Source organism: Thunnus thynnus, chromosome 12, assembly GCF_963924715.1.
Source record: "Thunnus thynnus chromosome 12, fThuThy2.1, whole genome shotgun sequence".
NCBI classification, from domain to species: domain Eukaryota; kingdom Metazoa; phylum Chordata; class Actinopteri; order Scombriformes; family Scombridae; genus Thunnus; species Thunnus thynnus.
Window position 1 is genome coordinate 10,604,726 of NC_089528.1, and position 18,115 is coordinate 10,622,840.

Consider the following 18,115-nt stretch of genomic DNA (forward strand, 5'->3'; position numbering starts at 1 on the left):
AGTAAACTATATAGCTACTAAACATCAGCATGTTAGAATGCTGACATTAGCATTTAGCTCAAAGCAGCCCTGTGTCTAAAAGCCTCTCACACAGCAGGGTCTTCTTAAAATATTGTGCAAGCGGAAACAACTATGTCCTCTGATGTACTATACTGTGGTATGAGTCGCTTAAATGTTCAATAGGATAAAGTTGCTTTTATCAGCCTTTGTGAATGTAATTTTGATCATAAACTTAGGCGGGGCGATTAATCATTGGCGTCAGGTGGGGTATGACAAGTATGGCAGCTGCAAAACCTTGGAATCCGTTAAAAGAAGAAGAAGAAACTAATTTCACTTGCATTGCCTGAAAATTGATTATTTGTGCTCAACAAATCTCCCCTGGGTAAAGAAAGATAGATGTTTTTTCACAAAACGTAAATATGTATCTACAACATGTGAAATGTCAGTGTAGTCAAGTGGGCGGTGTTGCAAGCTGTTGCTCCTGAGCAGCTGCTAGCCAGGCGGCTAACAACCGAGCCTACAGCTGCAGCAGTCCGGGTTGGGAACACATAAAGGTTTAAAACAGACTGACCAACCTCACATACTGAGGGAGAGAGAGATAGACAGAAAGCAGTTGGGAGGAAAGGAGCTGTGATGAAGTTTCACTCAGTGTATGGTGAGTAAATTGTTATGCAGGTGCGTTGTATTTTTGTAGTTGGCTAACATGTGTTAGAAAGTATTGTTGTGATGATGGAGAGCGGTGTTAAATTATGGATGATTGCTGTGTGTAGTCTATGTTGTATGGGTGTCTGGTAGATGGGTTACATTATCATGCTGAGAGAGATGGGCGGGGTGGAGACAAGAGCTACGGAAATGGAGCTATTGCGCAAAATGTTCACATTACTGTTATTGTGTACCGTCCAAATATTTGGACAAATTGTACTTTTATGCTTTGGCATCATCATTCTTGAAACTTCCATGCAAGTAAAGCACTGTTTATTTAATTGAATTCAGAGAGCAAGAGGGTTCATGGAGATTTGTCGCGCTGCTGCGTTTCCGAGTTTTTTCCTCATTACTGACTTACGATTGCAAATGATGATTAAAAGAAAAAACTGCATCTGTGGTAACAATAATAATAATAATAATGATGATAATAATAATAATAATAATAATAATAATAATAATAATAATAATAATAATAATAGTAATAATTAAAGCTGCAAGCAGCAATGATTGGGCCCTCGCACCCTTACGCACGTCGGGGCGTGGCTCAGCCGAAGGACTTTTATTGCAGGCATGCAGATGTGTTCAGGACCGGACTCATCGAACACTGGACGAGAGTTAAATATCATTTCCTGTGTCCTATGTGGTGCTGGAGAACACCCATTAAGTAAACATCATTTTGCTGTATATCAACTGTAGACCACACCTTGAAAAATTCATGTGAATCAGATGATGTTTGTCATATAAGGCTGATTTCCTGTTGTCAGTAGGTGGCGCTATGACTACGACTCAATATTGTCATGTAGATGTGTTCAGAATAGGGTTCTTACCAAGCATGAGACATTTGGTGCAGGTTGGACGATGTACATTAAAGCTACAGCAACTTCCTGCCTCATGGTGAAACGTCTAAGTTTGCCGCGTTGCCACAGCAAGGGTATTCAGTGAAAACTCAAGATTTTGATAACATTTGATCACAATCTAGTCTACATTACACATGTCATTATGATGAATGCTGTAGGAGAAGTTCATTAAAATACAAGGCGTGCAAAATCGCCAAAATTGACCACAAAATTCAAATTGGCCAACTTCCTGTTTGGTTTAAGCTATGGGTTCAAGAGACATTTTTGTGCGGCCTGGCATGATACATGTGTGTACCAATTTTCGTACATGTAGGTTTAACATGACACTGGGGTTGACACAGGGCGCTGTCGAGCCATTCTGCCACACCCATTAAGACCTGTCGTGTGTGTGCAAAGTTTTGTGAGTTTTCAAGCATGTCTAGCTCCTTTAAAAACAGCTTCGTATTTTGTGGCAAACAATGTGTTGCCATGGCAACAGCTTCTGATGAAAACTCAAAAGCTTCAAAAGTTATCATCATCAAGGTCTTACACCTCGGCTGACCAAATTTTATTTGTTTCTGGCTAACCTGTTACGAGTAGTTAGCAAAAGAATGGCACTTACGACTTCCTGTTGCCAGTAGGTGGCGCTATGGCTATGACTCAATATGAGCCTGTACTTGCCTTCAGACCGGGACCCTTATCAAGCATGGGAAATTTGGAAAAGATCTGGTCATGCAGAGTCAAGTTATAACACTTTCTTTGTTCATGGCGAAACATCGAAATTCGCCGCGCCACCATAGCAAAGGCATCTGGTGAAAACTCACCATTTTCACTATATGGAATCATCAAAGACTTAAGGTTTTTCTGACCAAATTTAAGATGGATCTGTTCCTCCTGCTTGGTACAGCTCATAAAAGTACTGAACATGTAACTTCCTGTCGCCAGTAGGTGGCGCTATGAATATGTCTCAATATTGACAAGAGATGTATTCAGGATGGGACCCTCATGAAGCATGAGAAATTTGGTGCAGATTGGACAATATATATCGGAGTTATAAGGACTTCCTGTTTCATGGGGAAACATCAAAGTTTGCCGCGTCGCCACGGCAAGGGCACTCAGCGAAAGCTTAAGATCTTGATAACTTTTCATCACAAAGGTCTTAAGATGACACTGACAAAATTTGAAGTTGGTGGGGTTAAATCTCTAGGAGGAGTTTGTTAAAATAAAAGGCAGTCCTTGAATTTTGTTTTATGTGGGAGTTGAAGAACATATCATGATCAAAAATAACTCCCAGATTCCTTTTGGTGGTGCTGGAGGCCAGGGCAACGCCATCTAGATTAGCTAAATCATTAGATAATGTGTTTCTAAGTTGTTTAGGGCCAAGCACAATAATTTGTGTCTTACATGTGCCCAGTGAATTTTGTTCATCTACATGAAACTGAAAGGAGGGGTTCAAATTTGAGATTTTCTAGGAGGCGCCATCGAGCCATTTTCCAGTGCCCATGCTCGAGACCAATAAAATATTAAAATTTTCACCACTTTTGATGAATGTGCAAATTTCATTAGTTTTCGAGCACCATTAGCCGCTCAAAAATGCTTTTCTTCATGGAGTGTAATAATAATAATAATAATAATAATAACAATAATAATAATAATAATAATAATTCCTTGAATTACAATAGGGCCTTCGCACCGCTAGGTGCTCGGCCCTAATTAATTTAGACCCGGCTTCTAATTGAGACTGGCCTTTATTTATCAAAACGTGTAGGTATACCCGGCCAGTAAAAGGGACTGGGCTTTTAAATAGTTTGAAAAGTTTGAAAAGTTTTAGGTAACCGAACCTCCATATTAACATGCTATTTAGTATGCTAACAGTACGTGAATGTTTTTAGTATGTTCGAAACCTTAGTATGAAACCAATAGTACGTGAAGTGCATACTTTTTCCGGGGAAATATTACAATATGAAAGCACTGGACACTACGCCGGCATACATATCCCACAATGCAATGCAGTAGTGACGACGACAATAACGACATAACAGACAGGGGCGGAGAGCGAACAGGGCAATTCTGGCGTAATGTCAGTAACGCTTCACTTTAAGTAGGGTTTCACTTTGCTAGGTGTAGTACATTTTTTAAAATTAGTTCAGACTTTATGTTTGGCACGGTTACCATGGTTACGCGTCTTCAACCGGCAAGGAGGCTGTCAGGAAGTGACGTGATAATTACGGCTCAGTGCGTCCGAAGAGATAGATACTACTGTTAATTCACACAGACGTATGCTGAATGATAGTACAAATATTGAGTATGTAGTGCATAGTATGTGATTTCTGACGCAGCGACTGAGTATTTCTGACGTCATGTCACATTGCAATGCCCTGGTTTTCGCTGAAACAACGACCCTGCGATTAATTGAATTTTATTTTCAATTAAGTTTACGGCTTCCGACGATTATGACAACAAGATAATCGAGATAAAACTATTATTGTGCCGCATTCCGTTTTTGTCTTGTTATAAATCCAAAGCATCGTGTGTCGGAGCAGCCGGACAGTAAGAGAAAAGCAGAGCGTGGTCTTCCTCACAGAGCCAACGTGTCTTCCAGCCGCTCAGCGCCGCGCTTTCTTTCTGCAGTCTGTTATTGTGCACGTTTACTTGTACAAAACTGATTTAAAAATTATTAGATAGGTTACGCGTATACAGGGCAGAGAAATCGAAATTCTCCAGGGAGTAACAATCTACCCGTGGAAAGCATGATTCTCTAATAATATACTCCGATTACAGAAAGCAGGTTTCTCGTTCATGTGGCAGTTAAGTAATCAGCTTTCTGGAGAAAACTGACTGCAACATGATGACTCAAATGTATGTTAATACACTGAATGACAAAACAAGTCAATGATTTCAAATGATGTCAAACATCTTGCTTCTCAAAGTACCATGACGAATGATCATTTTAGTATTGATCACTCTCCACATGACATGCATCTCAACAATCAGTATAATATTTCAACTATTTTGGTCTTATGTATGTATGTATTTATTTATTATTTTTATATATGATATGTTGAGTAGTTTTCAGTAGGTTGTGGAAGTGCACTACAACATAGATCTTACTTATTTTGATCAAATTTATTATATTATATATATATATATATATATATATATATATATATATATATATATATATATATTTTATTTTTTATTTATCTAATTTTTTTTTTTTTTTTTACATTTTTTATTGGTTTTTCAGTTGAATTATATGTAAAGTTCAAGGAAACCCACTGTTGAAAATTTTTATTAAAAAGTTCAACAAAGGCACGATGTTTCCAAAGTCAATGACTAATCGTGTTAAATAATCGTGATCTCAATATTGTCTAAAATAATTGTGATTATGATTTTTGCCACAAGCAACCAGCCCTATAAAGAACTGACAAGAGATATTAGACTCTCCCTTGTTCCCTTTTTTGTTCCCATTTTCCACTGAGTTCTCTTGACCGTTGCCATCACTGCTCCTGTTGTTAGCTATCAAGAGTGTCACACTAGCAGTGTGAAATTTGAATCTAATGCTTGAACTGCAATAACAGTACTTCCTTCCTGATAGTCTGTATAGAATCAGCCACATGAGGTTTTCCAATTCAAATGCTATTCAAATTGTATATCATAGGAAAAAATTACGCCAGTGTGCACAGAGAAAACAAAAACACCAGCTGTCACCACAGGTATTCATACATTTGTTTGTACTTTTTAAGATGAATCTGGTGATCTTCTATATTTGTGTCAAATCCAGTGAAAATAAGAAAACCAACAATAAACTGATCCTACTGACAAAATATTAGTCTGTGTAACCAAATCCTGATATATTTATACTTCTGTGCCATAGACCTACATTTTTGTCCAAAAACTACTAAAAACACATGAGTGAGGCGCATCTTTGCACTGGGTGATATGTTCCTTCACCACAATAAACATGGCACTGTAGTTTATTTTGAGTCAATCCCACATTCACTGTCTTGCTGTTGTAAAAACACAGGATGGCACCTATGGTGCCCAGCTGTTAAAGAAATTATTTAGCCCTCTGTAAAGTTGACACTATGTCTTTAGTAGGAATCAACAGGCTTTTGAATCTAAAATAAAGCTTTGTAGGTTTGAACAGTGTTTGACCATGCAGGATTTGTAATGACTGGCAATGGCTTCTGCTGCTATCAGGGTTTAAATACCTAATAAACGCTATTTGAACACATAAAATCTAATATTAAGGCACATTTCAGAGAAAATAAACTACAGTGTCATGTTCAACAGGGACTATAGCTACAGAAGAATAAGCTATCAGGCATTAGCTACACAGCCCAATACTTGTTAGTAGGATTAAGTTGGTCTTTTCATGGGATTTGACCACAATAGAAATATAAAATATCACAAGACCTATCCTGTAAAAGCTACATTAATTACTACAGTGTTATATTGACTATGCACAGGATTTCTCTCACTATTCAGCTGTTGCTTGACATCATTCATTCATTGTTTAAATTACACTCATTGTTAGCTGTTAATAAGAGTGCATTAGCAAATTATTTATTAGCTAGGTAATATTACTTGTTGACATACGAAATACTAGCTAACACGTAGCGTACTTTGTTAGCAAATAGTTTGTTAGGTACAGTAGGTAGTATTAGCTAATATGTTAGTGTTTCTGTTTTATTGATGCCAACATGTGTGTCCAGTCTTTTTAGTTCAAAATGTCCTCTTTCTGTATCCATTGCAGTTCAGCAGGTAGCGTCCAGGGAAACACTGCCTCAGATATTCACTTCTGTTTAACCATAGAATTCCTTTTTGTACAGAATGAAGATTTTGTCGTCAATCTCCTACAGTGCAGTTGCGTTAGGAAATTATCTTTTCAATGCCTTTTTAATGTACATATGTGATGTACGTTTTTTTTATTAGATAGACTTACAAAAATCTGAACCTGTCCTTTATTAATACACTTGAAAAATCCCATCATGCATTCAGTCATGTGCTCAGCACGACCTTAGTCTTCTACATCTGTGACCTCCTGACAAGCATTTCTTCTAATCAGGTCATTCTGTATATTTTTAGACATCCATCTACTGTACCAGTCGGTTGCCAAACTCTCAGGTGATATTCTGAGAAGCTGCTTTGAAAGTGGTTTGACAGTTTGGAGGTTGCTTGTTTGTCCTAAACCATGACTGCCATTTTGACGACAACATTATAAGTCTCTGTTTGAATAAAAAAGCAACGTTGTTTGGGTGATAAAAAGTACAAGCCAAAATGAAAAATAAATCGGTGTAATTATATTTGGTGTGGGTGTTTTTGGTTTGTCTCAAGCAGGTAGCTGCCGGTCTGAAATGTGAAGCCAATGCAGAAGTGACTTAAACCTGCATTCTCTCTAATGGCCAGCAGGGGGCGACTCCACTGGTTGCAGAAAGAAGTCTATGAGAAAATGACCCTACTTCTCACTTGATTTATTATCTCACTAAACACTTTCCTAATGAGTTTATGGTCTCAATCACTAGTTTCAAGTCTTCAATGCATCATGATGTTCATTTTGTAAATGATGGTCCAATTTAGAGTAAAATAGACGATAAAGTAGGTATGCTTTAGGGCGTGGCTACGTTGTGGTTGTGATTGGCGACAACGTTGATTACGTAAGGTAATCAGGGCGTAACCCCAGATTGACGGAGTATGGGCGCTGCTATTTCACAGTGTGTTTTCAGTTCATGAAAGTTAATTGTTACATTTTGGTCACTTAAAAAAACGCTTGTTCAGCGTTTGTTGTGTATTGTGATAAGGACCCTCTAAGGACTCTGCTGTTTAGCTTTTTCGGTAAGTAAGTTTTGTTTAATGGTTTTAAGCCTGTTTTTCGCTAGCGAAAATTAGCATTAGCATTATCACAGTTAACCATAGACTGTAAATGCACAGAGCTAACCAAGCTAGCAGCTAGTGTTATGGTCAGCTCCACTCTCTCGTCCCAATGTCTTCTTGCTTCTGGCTCCAAAACTCAAAGATGGCGACGGTCAAATCGCTAAAGTCGAGGCCTCAAAACTCAAAACGGCAGTCCACAAACCAATGGGTAACGTCACGGTGACTACGTCCACGTTTTTTTTAGTCTGTTGTTTGTCTATAGTTCTGTTTTCTTTGCATCTTACACAACCCAGACAAAAGTTTCTGCTAGAACAAGTTTTACTAATTTTGAAATCTGAGTGTCCTCACATTCTTTACATACATGTTAACAGTTCAAATAACCACATTAAAGCACCCAAACATCTGGTTGATCTAGTCTAAATAATACCATGTGTGAATGCTCATCAGTTTTGAAATCACTGTGGCTTGTGTAGACATACTGGTAAGTCCGTCTGACACTCAAGTTCTGTCTGTTTCATTTTGAAACTGGACACAAAAAGTATGACTTAAACAAACAGCAGCATGTCTGGGAGTTGTGGGAAGAAAAAAAATTTTAGGGACAACATCACATGGCCAAAGTAATGTGTAAGAAAGGAACACGGATATTTAACTCAATTCTTAGGAGGGTTTCATGGAAAAGTAATTATGTACTAATTACAGGGCTAACTGAGACACAATCGGTATACTACAATTCTTTTAGTCAATACACATCATGTCAGCGGGACATACAAAAACTGTGTTAGCATAAAACAAACAAATATGAAGAATAAGGTGTACAGGAAAAAAAAGAATATTTATTTGGGTTTAAATATATCTCTGGTTATCTCCTACTGGTTAAGGCACAGGCAACATAAACACAATGTCCACAGTTTGATTCTGGCAGTGGAGCCTTTTTGCATATTGTTCCATCTCTCACCTTGTTTCCTGTCATCTCTACTGTCACTATGAAGACATAAAATGCCCCAAACATGTTAGCTGTGGTTGTTGAAGAAATCACTCATTCTGTGAACGATGTAAACACTTCAGTCAAAGCCCCTCTATAAATTGTTTTTTCTCAGTAATCTGGTTGTACAGAATTGCATGTTAACTCGTGAAAGGGTCAACTGTTGCAGCTCAGCACCCAAAGTGCTGATTGCTTCGTGGGGACAGCCCATTTACTTAACTAAATCATTCAACAGTGAAGAGATGTGATTCTTAAGTATTATCTGATAGTTGGTCTGAAGCATATAGTATATTTCCTTATGTTGGTGATATCCCCTCACAAGCACAGAAATACAACGTAGTGAAATGGAGGATGTCTTATTTTCCACCAACAGTAAGTAAGCAAATATAGTCAAATCACTTATTCAGTGACTTCATTCAATGGTTGAACGAATGCTTAAAGGTCAGAAAAACTTCTACATGATGTGACACGAAATCAGTATTGCAACAGGGAGCTAAAACAACCAACACATCATTTTTGAAAACAGCAATTCCTATCAGATGATGAATTGAGTCAGATCTTCTGTCATCCTCCCTTTTGCACAAAGATGAGGCACAGAGGGCAGGTCTTCCCACCCCCCACCCATTACCACACACACACAGACTACAGGCCACCCCCACACAGAAGAACCAAGGCAACCAGCACATTTACAAGCAACTTACTGTCTACACACTCAGGGCAGAGGAAGGATCAGATAAAAAAACACTCTATCACGCCCTCACAGATATCCTTACTGAGACACTCCACGCGGAGGCTTTGACTGTTTAATTAAGGAGCTTTTCACCTCCTGTCCCCTGAAGGAAAAGTAAACGGGTAACTTCAACCAGAGAAGAGGATCTGTGGAGCAGAGAAGACAACTCGGAGAGAAAAGAAGACTGTCGCTGCCTCTCTGTCTTGGATTCACACACAGATATTTTATTTTTCCGGTAAGTGTTGCTTCTCAGTCGAGTGATGGTGTGCTTGCCCCTCCCTCCTTCCCTCCCTGTGTGCATTTCAAATCTATTTTTACAAACGGTGACTTTAGAAATATGCTAGTGGGGTGATTCACTTACACCGTGCTTGTTTTAGATGCAAGATCAACACTTGAAGGGTTGCATTTGGGCTCATTCCTGTGCTCTTTGTGTTATATATTAAAGCAGTCAGATAGAGTGTGACAAATGACAGCAGGACAGCATGAACGTGGCAACACCTTAAGTCAATAATCTAAGTGAATTGAGTCTATAAGCAAACACAAGAATGAATGAATTCACCGCTTCAAAAGAAAACTAGAGGAATATTGAAAGAAGGCTACATTTTTTAAAATAATACTGTCTCGCACACAATACCTTAGGCTGGAAAAAAGGTCTTATCAATTAAGCACAGTCTCATTGTTGAATGATGATTGTGCACCTGTCACACGAGTCCTGTCTCTATGGGGATCTGAATCAAACAGTTCAGTTTGCAATCTATTGTGTCTTTTCTTTTTCTTATTGAGCAAATGAGTCCCGCCTCAGCGTTGGTTTGTCAAGCTGTTGTTAAGAGTATAAAGTATATAACTCAAAAACATATATGTTAAAAAATATAGTAGTAGTAATAGTAGTAGTGTGTGTATCTTAGAGTGGATGGAACCTATTAGCTTTTCTACTGTACTATATTCTTATCTGTGTATGTTATTATACAAACAGCAGACACATGAAGGCATGTTATGGGGCTGGACAGCTGGTTATGCCTCATTCTTAAAGGGCCGGTTCAACCAATAAATATTTTTATCCCTAACCTATGTTAACCTATACAGTATATCTGCACGAACAGGTAGTTTTGGTTTAATTTATTCTGTTCTTTTCAGTTTTCTGCTTCCCAATACTGTGGAGGCACTTAAAGCTTTCAAAAAGTAGGTGTAGCAAAAACAGTCAACAGCAACTTGTTTTTCTGGAAACTGTGTCAATATTCTTTGCAACTACTTCCTACTGAAGAATAAGTCCTGTGTATGAAACAGTTTGAAATATGTACTCTAGTTTATCCAGAGTAACAGGGATACCGTTCCTAGAAAGCTGAAAGCTGTGGTTTTTAATGTAATTTTTCAATGCTGTGAGAACCATGTGTTCAGAGTGAAGGCAGAAACCTACCCAAACTCACTATGTTGTTAGTTACCACCAGAGGTAAGTGTAAATTGGGTGAGTAAACCTGCATCAATAACATAATCAGAAATCCTCCCATATACTCTCATATTCATACATGCGTGGGTCACAGTTCAGGTATGTGTTCTTATCTCCTTACTGGCCTTTGAAAGTCCATCACCCTCTATCAAATTGCTGACAAGAGTAAGCATATATAACAGATATATCCTTTATTAAAGCGAGGCTGTAAATTAAGGTATTTGGCCTTGCAGAGAAAAGTGTACTACATAACAAAGTACTGGGTGTATACAGTAATTGAGCAGGAGGCTAATGTGAACCAGAGGTGAAGCAGAGTTTCTCATTATCAGGCTGAGAGAAAAGAGAGCCATTCTGAGCCAGTGACCCCATTAGGCACAGGCCATCCAATGATGTTTAAAAAGCTCTCGGGGTGCGGTGGGAGTCCCAGGCCCCGGGCCCATCATGATCCCCCCTTGGTTTTAGCCCAGGCCCGGGCGGAAGCAGGCTATTCTCGTCCCGCATTGTGCTGCAGAGCTATTCTGGCGCTGTCCATTGTGTCCGAATGCTTTCCATGACTCTCAGCGATTTCAGTGGGTCCGCACCTTAAACCCCTCCATTATGGACCAGCTTGTATTGCAACATTTGCTGTGTTAGCTTTTGCATTCAGTACACCCCACCCCACCCCCACACCCACCCACTAACTTTTGACTTTTCAGCTAACGTTACTACTCCTGCACATAAGCAGGAGCACATGCTTTCTCTTTCTGACTGATAAACAAAAGTGTGGTCCTCTTTTACTGTGAGAAACATATTTAATTGAATCAAAAATGTCAATGACATCCAGAGTTGATTCATGTCTTAAGTTGATTGCAGATCATCAGATTTATTAATAGTCATCACAGAATGCTGCACTAGACAACACATCAAGAAAAATTAAGAAAATCATGACCCAGCATGAGACCAGATGGAGCAAATAGGGAAGGTATTGGTTAAGCAGCAATTGAGAAAGTATGGTGGGTTTTTTTTACATTTTCAATTCCCCCTTTTGGAAGAAAAAGAAGCTGAGGTTCTACTCTCTTCCACATTTGGTTTCATCAGTCATCAGACGTCATGAAACTGTGTCACCACAGCAAATGTGTTCTCTTTTCTCAGAGCTTCGAAGTGACAGCCTCATGGGTGAAAGATGAATGTCCAGCCGCTGGGTGACTGTGAGCGTGTGAGGGATTCTTCTGCGATGGAGGACGTTTCCCAGCAGATCCAGTGACTCCCACCACCACCTTATGCCTCCTGCTGAATGTGGAAAGCCTAGGATGGAAGACCCACCAAGTGCTGCACTGAGGCACTGGAACAACACTCTGAACCTCCACCACCTCTGCCACATTGCCTCCTCCTCACACGCTGATAAAACCAGCTGCTTCACCACCATCACCAACCAGACAGGGACCACCGCCACCGGGTGACAAGATTCCAGGATGTTTGTGAATTTCCGCCGGATACGAAAATGCCAGTGTGTGCAGCTGATGACCACCTGCCTGGTACTGTCAGTGGTGATGGTTTGCTGGGAGCAGCTCGACAACAGTGTCGTCAGCCATGTCAAGTCCTACTCCTACCGCTACCTGGTGAACCGCTTCGCCTACATCAACAAGAGCCTCACCATCCCACGTGAGCAGGCCCGGAGCTTCAGCAATTTCCGTTACCTGCTGGACCATCCAGATAAGTGCACCGGCAAGGACGTCCTCTTGCTGCTCTTTGTCAAAACATCCCCAGAGAACATTGAGAGGCGTAAAGCCATCAGATCCACCTGGGGTAATGAGACCTACATCCAAAACTCCCTGGGAGTGACAGTGAAGGTGGTGTTCGCCTTGGGAGCGCCTCAGACCAAAAAGGACGAGCCCTCCTTGAGCAAGAGGAGCAGGGTCGGTTTTCAGGAGCAGCTCATCCACGAGGACGGTCTCCATGGCGATTTGATCCAACAAGACTTTTTAGACTCCTTCCACAACCTGACACTGAAGCTGATCCTGCAGTTCCACTGGATGCACAGCCGCTGCGCCCACGCCCGCTTCCTCATGACCGCTGACGACGACATCTTCGTTCATATGCCCAACCTGGTGAGCTACCTGCAGGACATGAGCAGCAGAGGAGTCACAGACTTTTGGATTGGTCGAGTGCACAGAGGGGCGCCACCAATCCGCAGCAAGGACAGCAAGTATTATGTGTCCTTTGAGATGTACCAGTGGTTGTCTTACCCTGACTACACAGCTGGGGCGGGGTACGTGGTCTCCAGGGACGTAGCGGACAAAATCTATCAAGCCACGCTGACCCTGAACGCCTCCCTTTACATAGATGATGTGTTTATGGGTATCTGTGCCAATGCTATCGGTGTGTCACCGCAGGAGCACCTCTATTTCTCAGGGGAGGGCAAGGCGCCCTACCACCTGTGTATCTATGACCAGATGATGACGTCACATGGTCATGTGGAGGATATCTATGACCTGTGGAAGGCGGCGACACACCCGCAGGTGAAACAGAGGACCTCTGGACTCATAGGGAGGCTGTACTGCACTGCTGTGAAAATGGCACTGCTTTGTAAACCCTACTATTTCAACACCTACCCCTGCAAGGCAGCCTTTTTGTAGTATTATTCAGGTTTGTGTGTGTCAGTGTTTGAAAGAGAGAGAGCGCATGTGTCATCAATCATAATGAAGTAAGGATCATCGCTGCGAATATTACCTCAGTCCTTTCAGTCGGACACCCATGTCTGTCAGAACACTGGAGTGTGTGTTGGGTGTTGCGAGACACAAAGAGACCAGACGATTGATGTCTGATACTGTTAGTGTGAGATCACCAACGCATCACTGACCTCTGGCCTTGGGCGTTTAGTAATGTGACAACACTGGCTTTGCATTGACAGCAGAATGTGTTGAAAATAGGTCCTGAAAAGATATTGTCCCAACCTCACTCACAAATGGGATTTTAAATCAACTAACTCATTTGTTTTTGCATGTCAGTCAGTCAATTCAGAGAGTACTTCCTCCCTATCTTGGATTTCAACAGTTGCAAAAACATTTTCCTATCATGAATGCCACCTCTATCACCGGCAAATACCTGTTGAATTACTTTATTCAAACTATCTATATACTTACAGGATGGTTCTAAAATAATGACGCAAAGCAGAAGTAACACATTTGGACTTCCTTATGTGAGTCAAAATATATAGTCAGTCAGTGACCTGTCAGATCTAAAAATGTCCACACGTCATGAAGTGTAAAATTCCAAACAGTGAGATAAACTGTAGAATAGATGTGTAATTGAACAGGCTTTAGAAACAGTTCCTGTGTTCAAAATAATAATGATGAAGTGTGGGTTCTAAATTGAACTTCATTGAACTTCATAAAATTCATCTTTTTTATGTAACTGAAATTGTGAAACATGTTTTTTAATTAAATAAAATCTCCACTCTGTTCTCAGTGGTGTAAAAGAGTTTCAAATATTGTCAAAGTGCTTCTTTATTATTGTTAGTAGTTGTCATCAGTCATGTTATTTTGTTGGCCAGGAAACATGAGCTCAGGAAACTTCTGTTAATACACTTGAGAACAGCTGAAGATTTTACCTGTTTGACTGCACAACTTTTAGCTTTTTCAATACAACTTCAGCGCTCCAATACATGTCAGAATATCACAACACAGCAGCAGGATCTTTGTTTTTTTCACTAATGATTTCATTATTTGTGACTTAGATATGTGGCTCTGTGGTGAGGAAAGGTTTGATTCTGCACCCTGCCATTTCAGTTGAATGAGGTTTATTTCCACAGAGATATTCAAATCAGGTGGCTTGGATGCTCTAATGTGCTACGAGGTGAGAAAAGGGAAAACTGTCTAGTCTGTAGTATCACTACGTTTCCTCTTTATCAAAGGGGAACTACTGATTTTACACATCAAAGTCTGTCTACAGGTCTTTGGGAGTGCTACTGCAGAGGTGAGAAAAAAAGACCTTTTTTAGCTCCAGAGGGAGCTGCCAAAAGTTTGGTAAATTTCCTCAAGTGGTGCAACTTGAGGCAAGGGTGTGGAGTTAGAAAGAAGTGACCAACTGTAGCCCACTCTGCTTGAGGCTAGCAGCTCGAGGCTACACTAACTCACTAGCATAACACACCTGAATCTCTGACCAAACTGTCAGTGGTCAAGTTGCATTGTGGGTAATGTAGGCACCAGGTTTTGACAAGCAAGCATAGGCACCTGAGCAAGTGGAGCAAATGCACCCCCATTATTCTATTCAGGGGAGCAAAGTTATGGTTTTGCTACCTGACTTTTTGTGTTTTTAAAAATAAACTTCTCATCATACAATCCCCACAATCAGGTGATTATATTTAAGTAGCCTATATCAATGGTCATTTTACTATTTTCAGCAGCTGACAAAAAAAGTAATGAAAAAATTAGACAATTTTAGACCACCCTGGAGTTGGTTCAGTCCAACCTCTCGTGAGAGAGAGACAGACAGACAGAGCAGAGCTTTTCCTCACAGCGCCAAAGTGTCTGAATTAACAAACAGTCCAATGTTCAGCAGTGGAAAGTGACTTATTTAGACTTCTACAGGATACTCTGCTTTAGTTTCAGTTTTAGTCTGATTTTGGATGGAAGTATTTTTAAATATGATGACCCATCACTCCATGTGCTGATCTGTCATCTGTCTGCTCTGTGCTGTGCTCTCAATATTATGATTATCCTCTCATTTTCTCATACAGGGTAAATAAAAGCTGCAAGTGTACTATAAGGGGCAGTAAGGCCTAGTCCTCAACTAAAATGGAACCTTGAGGTGCAAAAGTCACATTCTGTGTTGTGGATTAAAATAGTCCTTGATTTGAGTTCATGTAAATTAAAATAATCTGCTTTTGGATTGGAATTAGATAGTTGTTTGTCCTTGTTTAACCTTGAAGATGACCTAGTAGTCTGCAACTTACTGCCATTTTAGGCTACATAATGTTTTTATAAATATAATTTCAAATATGAAATAGCCATTCTTCCAATAATCATTTCCTGTCCTCATCCACTCTATTATATATTGTTCTTGATGCATTCCTGGTTTTCATAGCACCCTCAATCTAACTAATCTAGACTAGTGCAGGTGGCTGTTTCTTGACTTAATCCAAGTGGTTAGGTGCTGTAGAAAGGCAGGAAATTAGTTTAAACTAAATTTTTTTTTCTGGGGGAGGACCCCAGACCCCTCTCACCAATTATGTATCTTTCCAAGTTTGCTCCCCCATTTTAAAACATAACCAGGCGCCCATGCAAGGAAGAACAATACATGGGATTAAAGACATAAAAAAAGGTGGTCTGTCTGCATCGATTCTGATCTCTCTGACAATATTATACAACTACAAGTGCAATGCTAATGTGGAGTACTCTTTTAAGACTTATTTAAAGGTGTAATATTACATTTTAATGTTTCACTGCCATAAAGTTGTGTCAATAGTAGGAACCAGATTAAGAAAAGAATTGTTGAATTGATGCAGCAGAGGCAGACATCCTGAGTTTTTGTCACTAATTTGCATCAATCACCAAAAACACTGGATCCCAGGCCATAGCTAGGATCTTAGATATACTAAGATCATATAAATCCAAGCTGGACTCCACCGAGAGATCATTTTAAAGAGACTTGAAAATTCTGTAAATTGTTTCTGTAAAAGCAATGGTTTGACATTTTGGGAAATTTGTTTATTTGCTTTCTTGTTGAGAGGTAGCTGTGGTAATTGATCCCACTCTCATGTCTGTTCCCTAAATATGAAGCTACAACCAGCAGCTGGTTAGCTTAGATTAGCATAAAGACTTGAAACAAGGAGAAACAGCTAGCCTGGCTCTGTTTAGAGGTAACAAAGTCTACATACTAGCACCTCTAAAAGCTCACTAATTAGCATGTAATAGCTCAGTAGCAGTAACTTCATGGAGCTTGTGTGGTTGCCAGGCAACCAGCGGAGGCCCTGTTCACATCTGGCATTAACATGCATTTTGGGTGATCCGAACACAAGTGGACAGCTCTAAGTACGTCAGTTCACACCTGGGATTAGAATGCGTCTCCACATGCATTGTAAGTGACCACTTGTGATCAGATCTCACTTCCCTGCTCTATATGCAAATAAACACGTATATCATTTCTGTTTGCAAAGACCAAATGCATTGTTATTTTCAACTGACAGGAGGCAGCAATGCACTTCCCATGCCTTGTCTGCCGGAAATTAAAAGAAGTTTGCAAGGACCTTGGTGCACGGATAAAATCCAAACCCTTTGGCCCAAATGGAAATCAGACAGCATGTTATAATAATAAATTACTCTTCTTGGCTTTTGACTCGCAGAGCTTTTATTGCACTTACAGTAACATAATGAGTTGTCACTGCCTGTCTCTCCTCTGCTCCGCCCAGTGTGTGTGGAGCCGGAGGGGCTGAGCCCCACCCTCAGTGAAACACAGAGAGTAGAGGAGAGTAGTGCGACCATAAATAACAGCAAAACACAGTAGAGACTCAAACTGAGCTGAAATTAAACAAGTGCACATAAATTGGGTAAATAACAAACATAGTTTCTACTGTGTTTTGCTGTCATTTATTTCTCTGCTCTCCTCTGCTCTCAGTGTTTGACTAGGGGCAGGGCTCAGCCTCTCTGGCTCCACATACACGGAGCGGAGCAGAGGAGAGACAGACAGCAACAACTGCACTACACTGTCATTCATTTCTTGTTGTTTGCACGTGAATGAGTGCGTACTTCCACTTACGAAGGGGACATCAGTTGAGTAGGTGATCGTTCAATGCGGCCCAAGACACATTGCATACACACTACTAAAACAATGTGGCCATATGCAGCCCACACCACCTGCAAATGAGGTCTGAGCAATCGGATCTAAATGCGTTCTCAATGTGTCTTGGGTGCATTCACACCTATACTCACAACTGCTGGCTTGTGATCGGATCACCCAAGACGTATTTAATACCAGGAGTAAACAGAGCGGACTAAACAGGATTCAAAGAAGACTCTGCACAGGTAAGCGATTAAGCGTATTTCCCAGAATGTCACACTGTTCCTTCAATCTGGATTTTTTTACAGAGAAGGTACAAGTGGTCACTAAAGAGCACACTTCAACGTTCAAACATTTGCTCTTAGGAAATTATGTACATTTTTTTTGCAGATGGAAACTTCAAAATACAATACTAACACAACAGACAGTGTTTTTCCAAAATGTCTAAAATTACTAAAAAAGTCAAGATAAAACAATCTTGTGTAAAAGAGTTATTTACAGTTGACCAGTTAAGCAGGGCATACAATTAATACAAAACTAATATGTATCTTTTAAAATCTGTCACAAGACAAAGTGCCCAGATTACTGTGAAATGTAAAAAATAATATTCCACAGTCAGTTTAGGCAGGAAACAATCAACCACTGTGCAGTGCAGATGTACATGCATTCAGACAAATGCTCTGACACCATTTGGTTTTAAGAAGCCAAGCACCACACAAATCAACCTGAAGACTGGATCCCTCCATGTGTTTTCTCTTCTTCCCCATAGCAACAGTTTGCTAAGC

At 40.2% G+C, this 18,115-nt stretch overlaps 1 protein-coding gene across 4 annotated transcripts; it reads left to right on the forward strand.

Moving 5' to 3' along the window:
- The first annotated feature begins 303 nt into the window (after nucleotides 1-303).
- On the forward strand, nucleotides 304-14,041 carry b3gnt5b (UDP-GlcNAc:betaGal beta-1,3-N-acetylglucosaminyltransferase 5b). 4 transcript variants are annotated; one of them, XM_067605342.1, is made up of 3 exons: nucleotides 304-382; nucleotides 9,240-9,365; nucleotides 11,706-14,041. In XM_067605342.1, exon 3 carries the CDS (start codon nucleotides 12,026-12,028, stop codon nucleotides 13,187-13,189), a length of 1,164 nt encoding a protein of 387 aa, XP_067461443.1. In that variant the 5' UTR covers nucleotides 304-382; nucleotides 9,240-9,365; nucleotides 11,706-12,025; the 3' UTR covers nucleotides 13,190-14,041. The 4 variants fall into 4 exon arrangements, with proteins under 4 accessions (XP_067461443.1, XP_067461442.1, XP_067461440.1 ...); XM_067605341.1 differs by lacking the exon at nucleotides 304-382 and adding an exon at nucleotides 403-655; XM_067605339.1 differs by lacking the exon at nucleotides 304-382 and adding an exon at nucleotides 7,210-7,379.
- The last annotated feature ends 4,074 nt before the right edge of the window (nucleotides 14,042-18,115 follow it).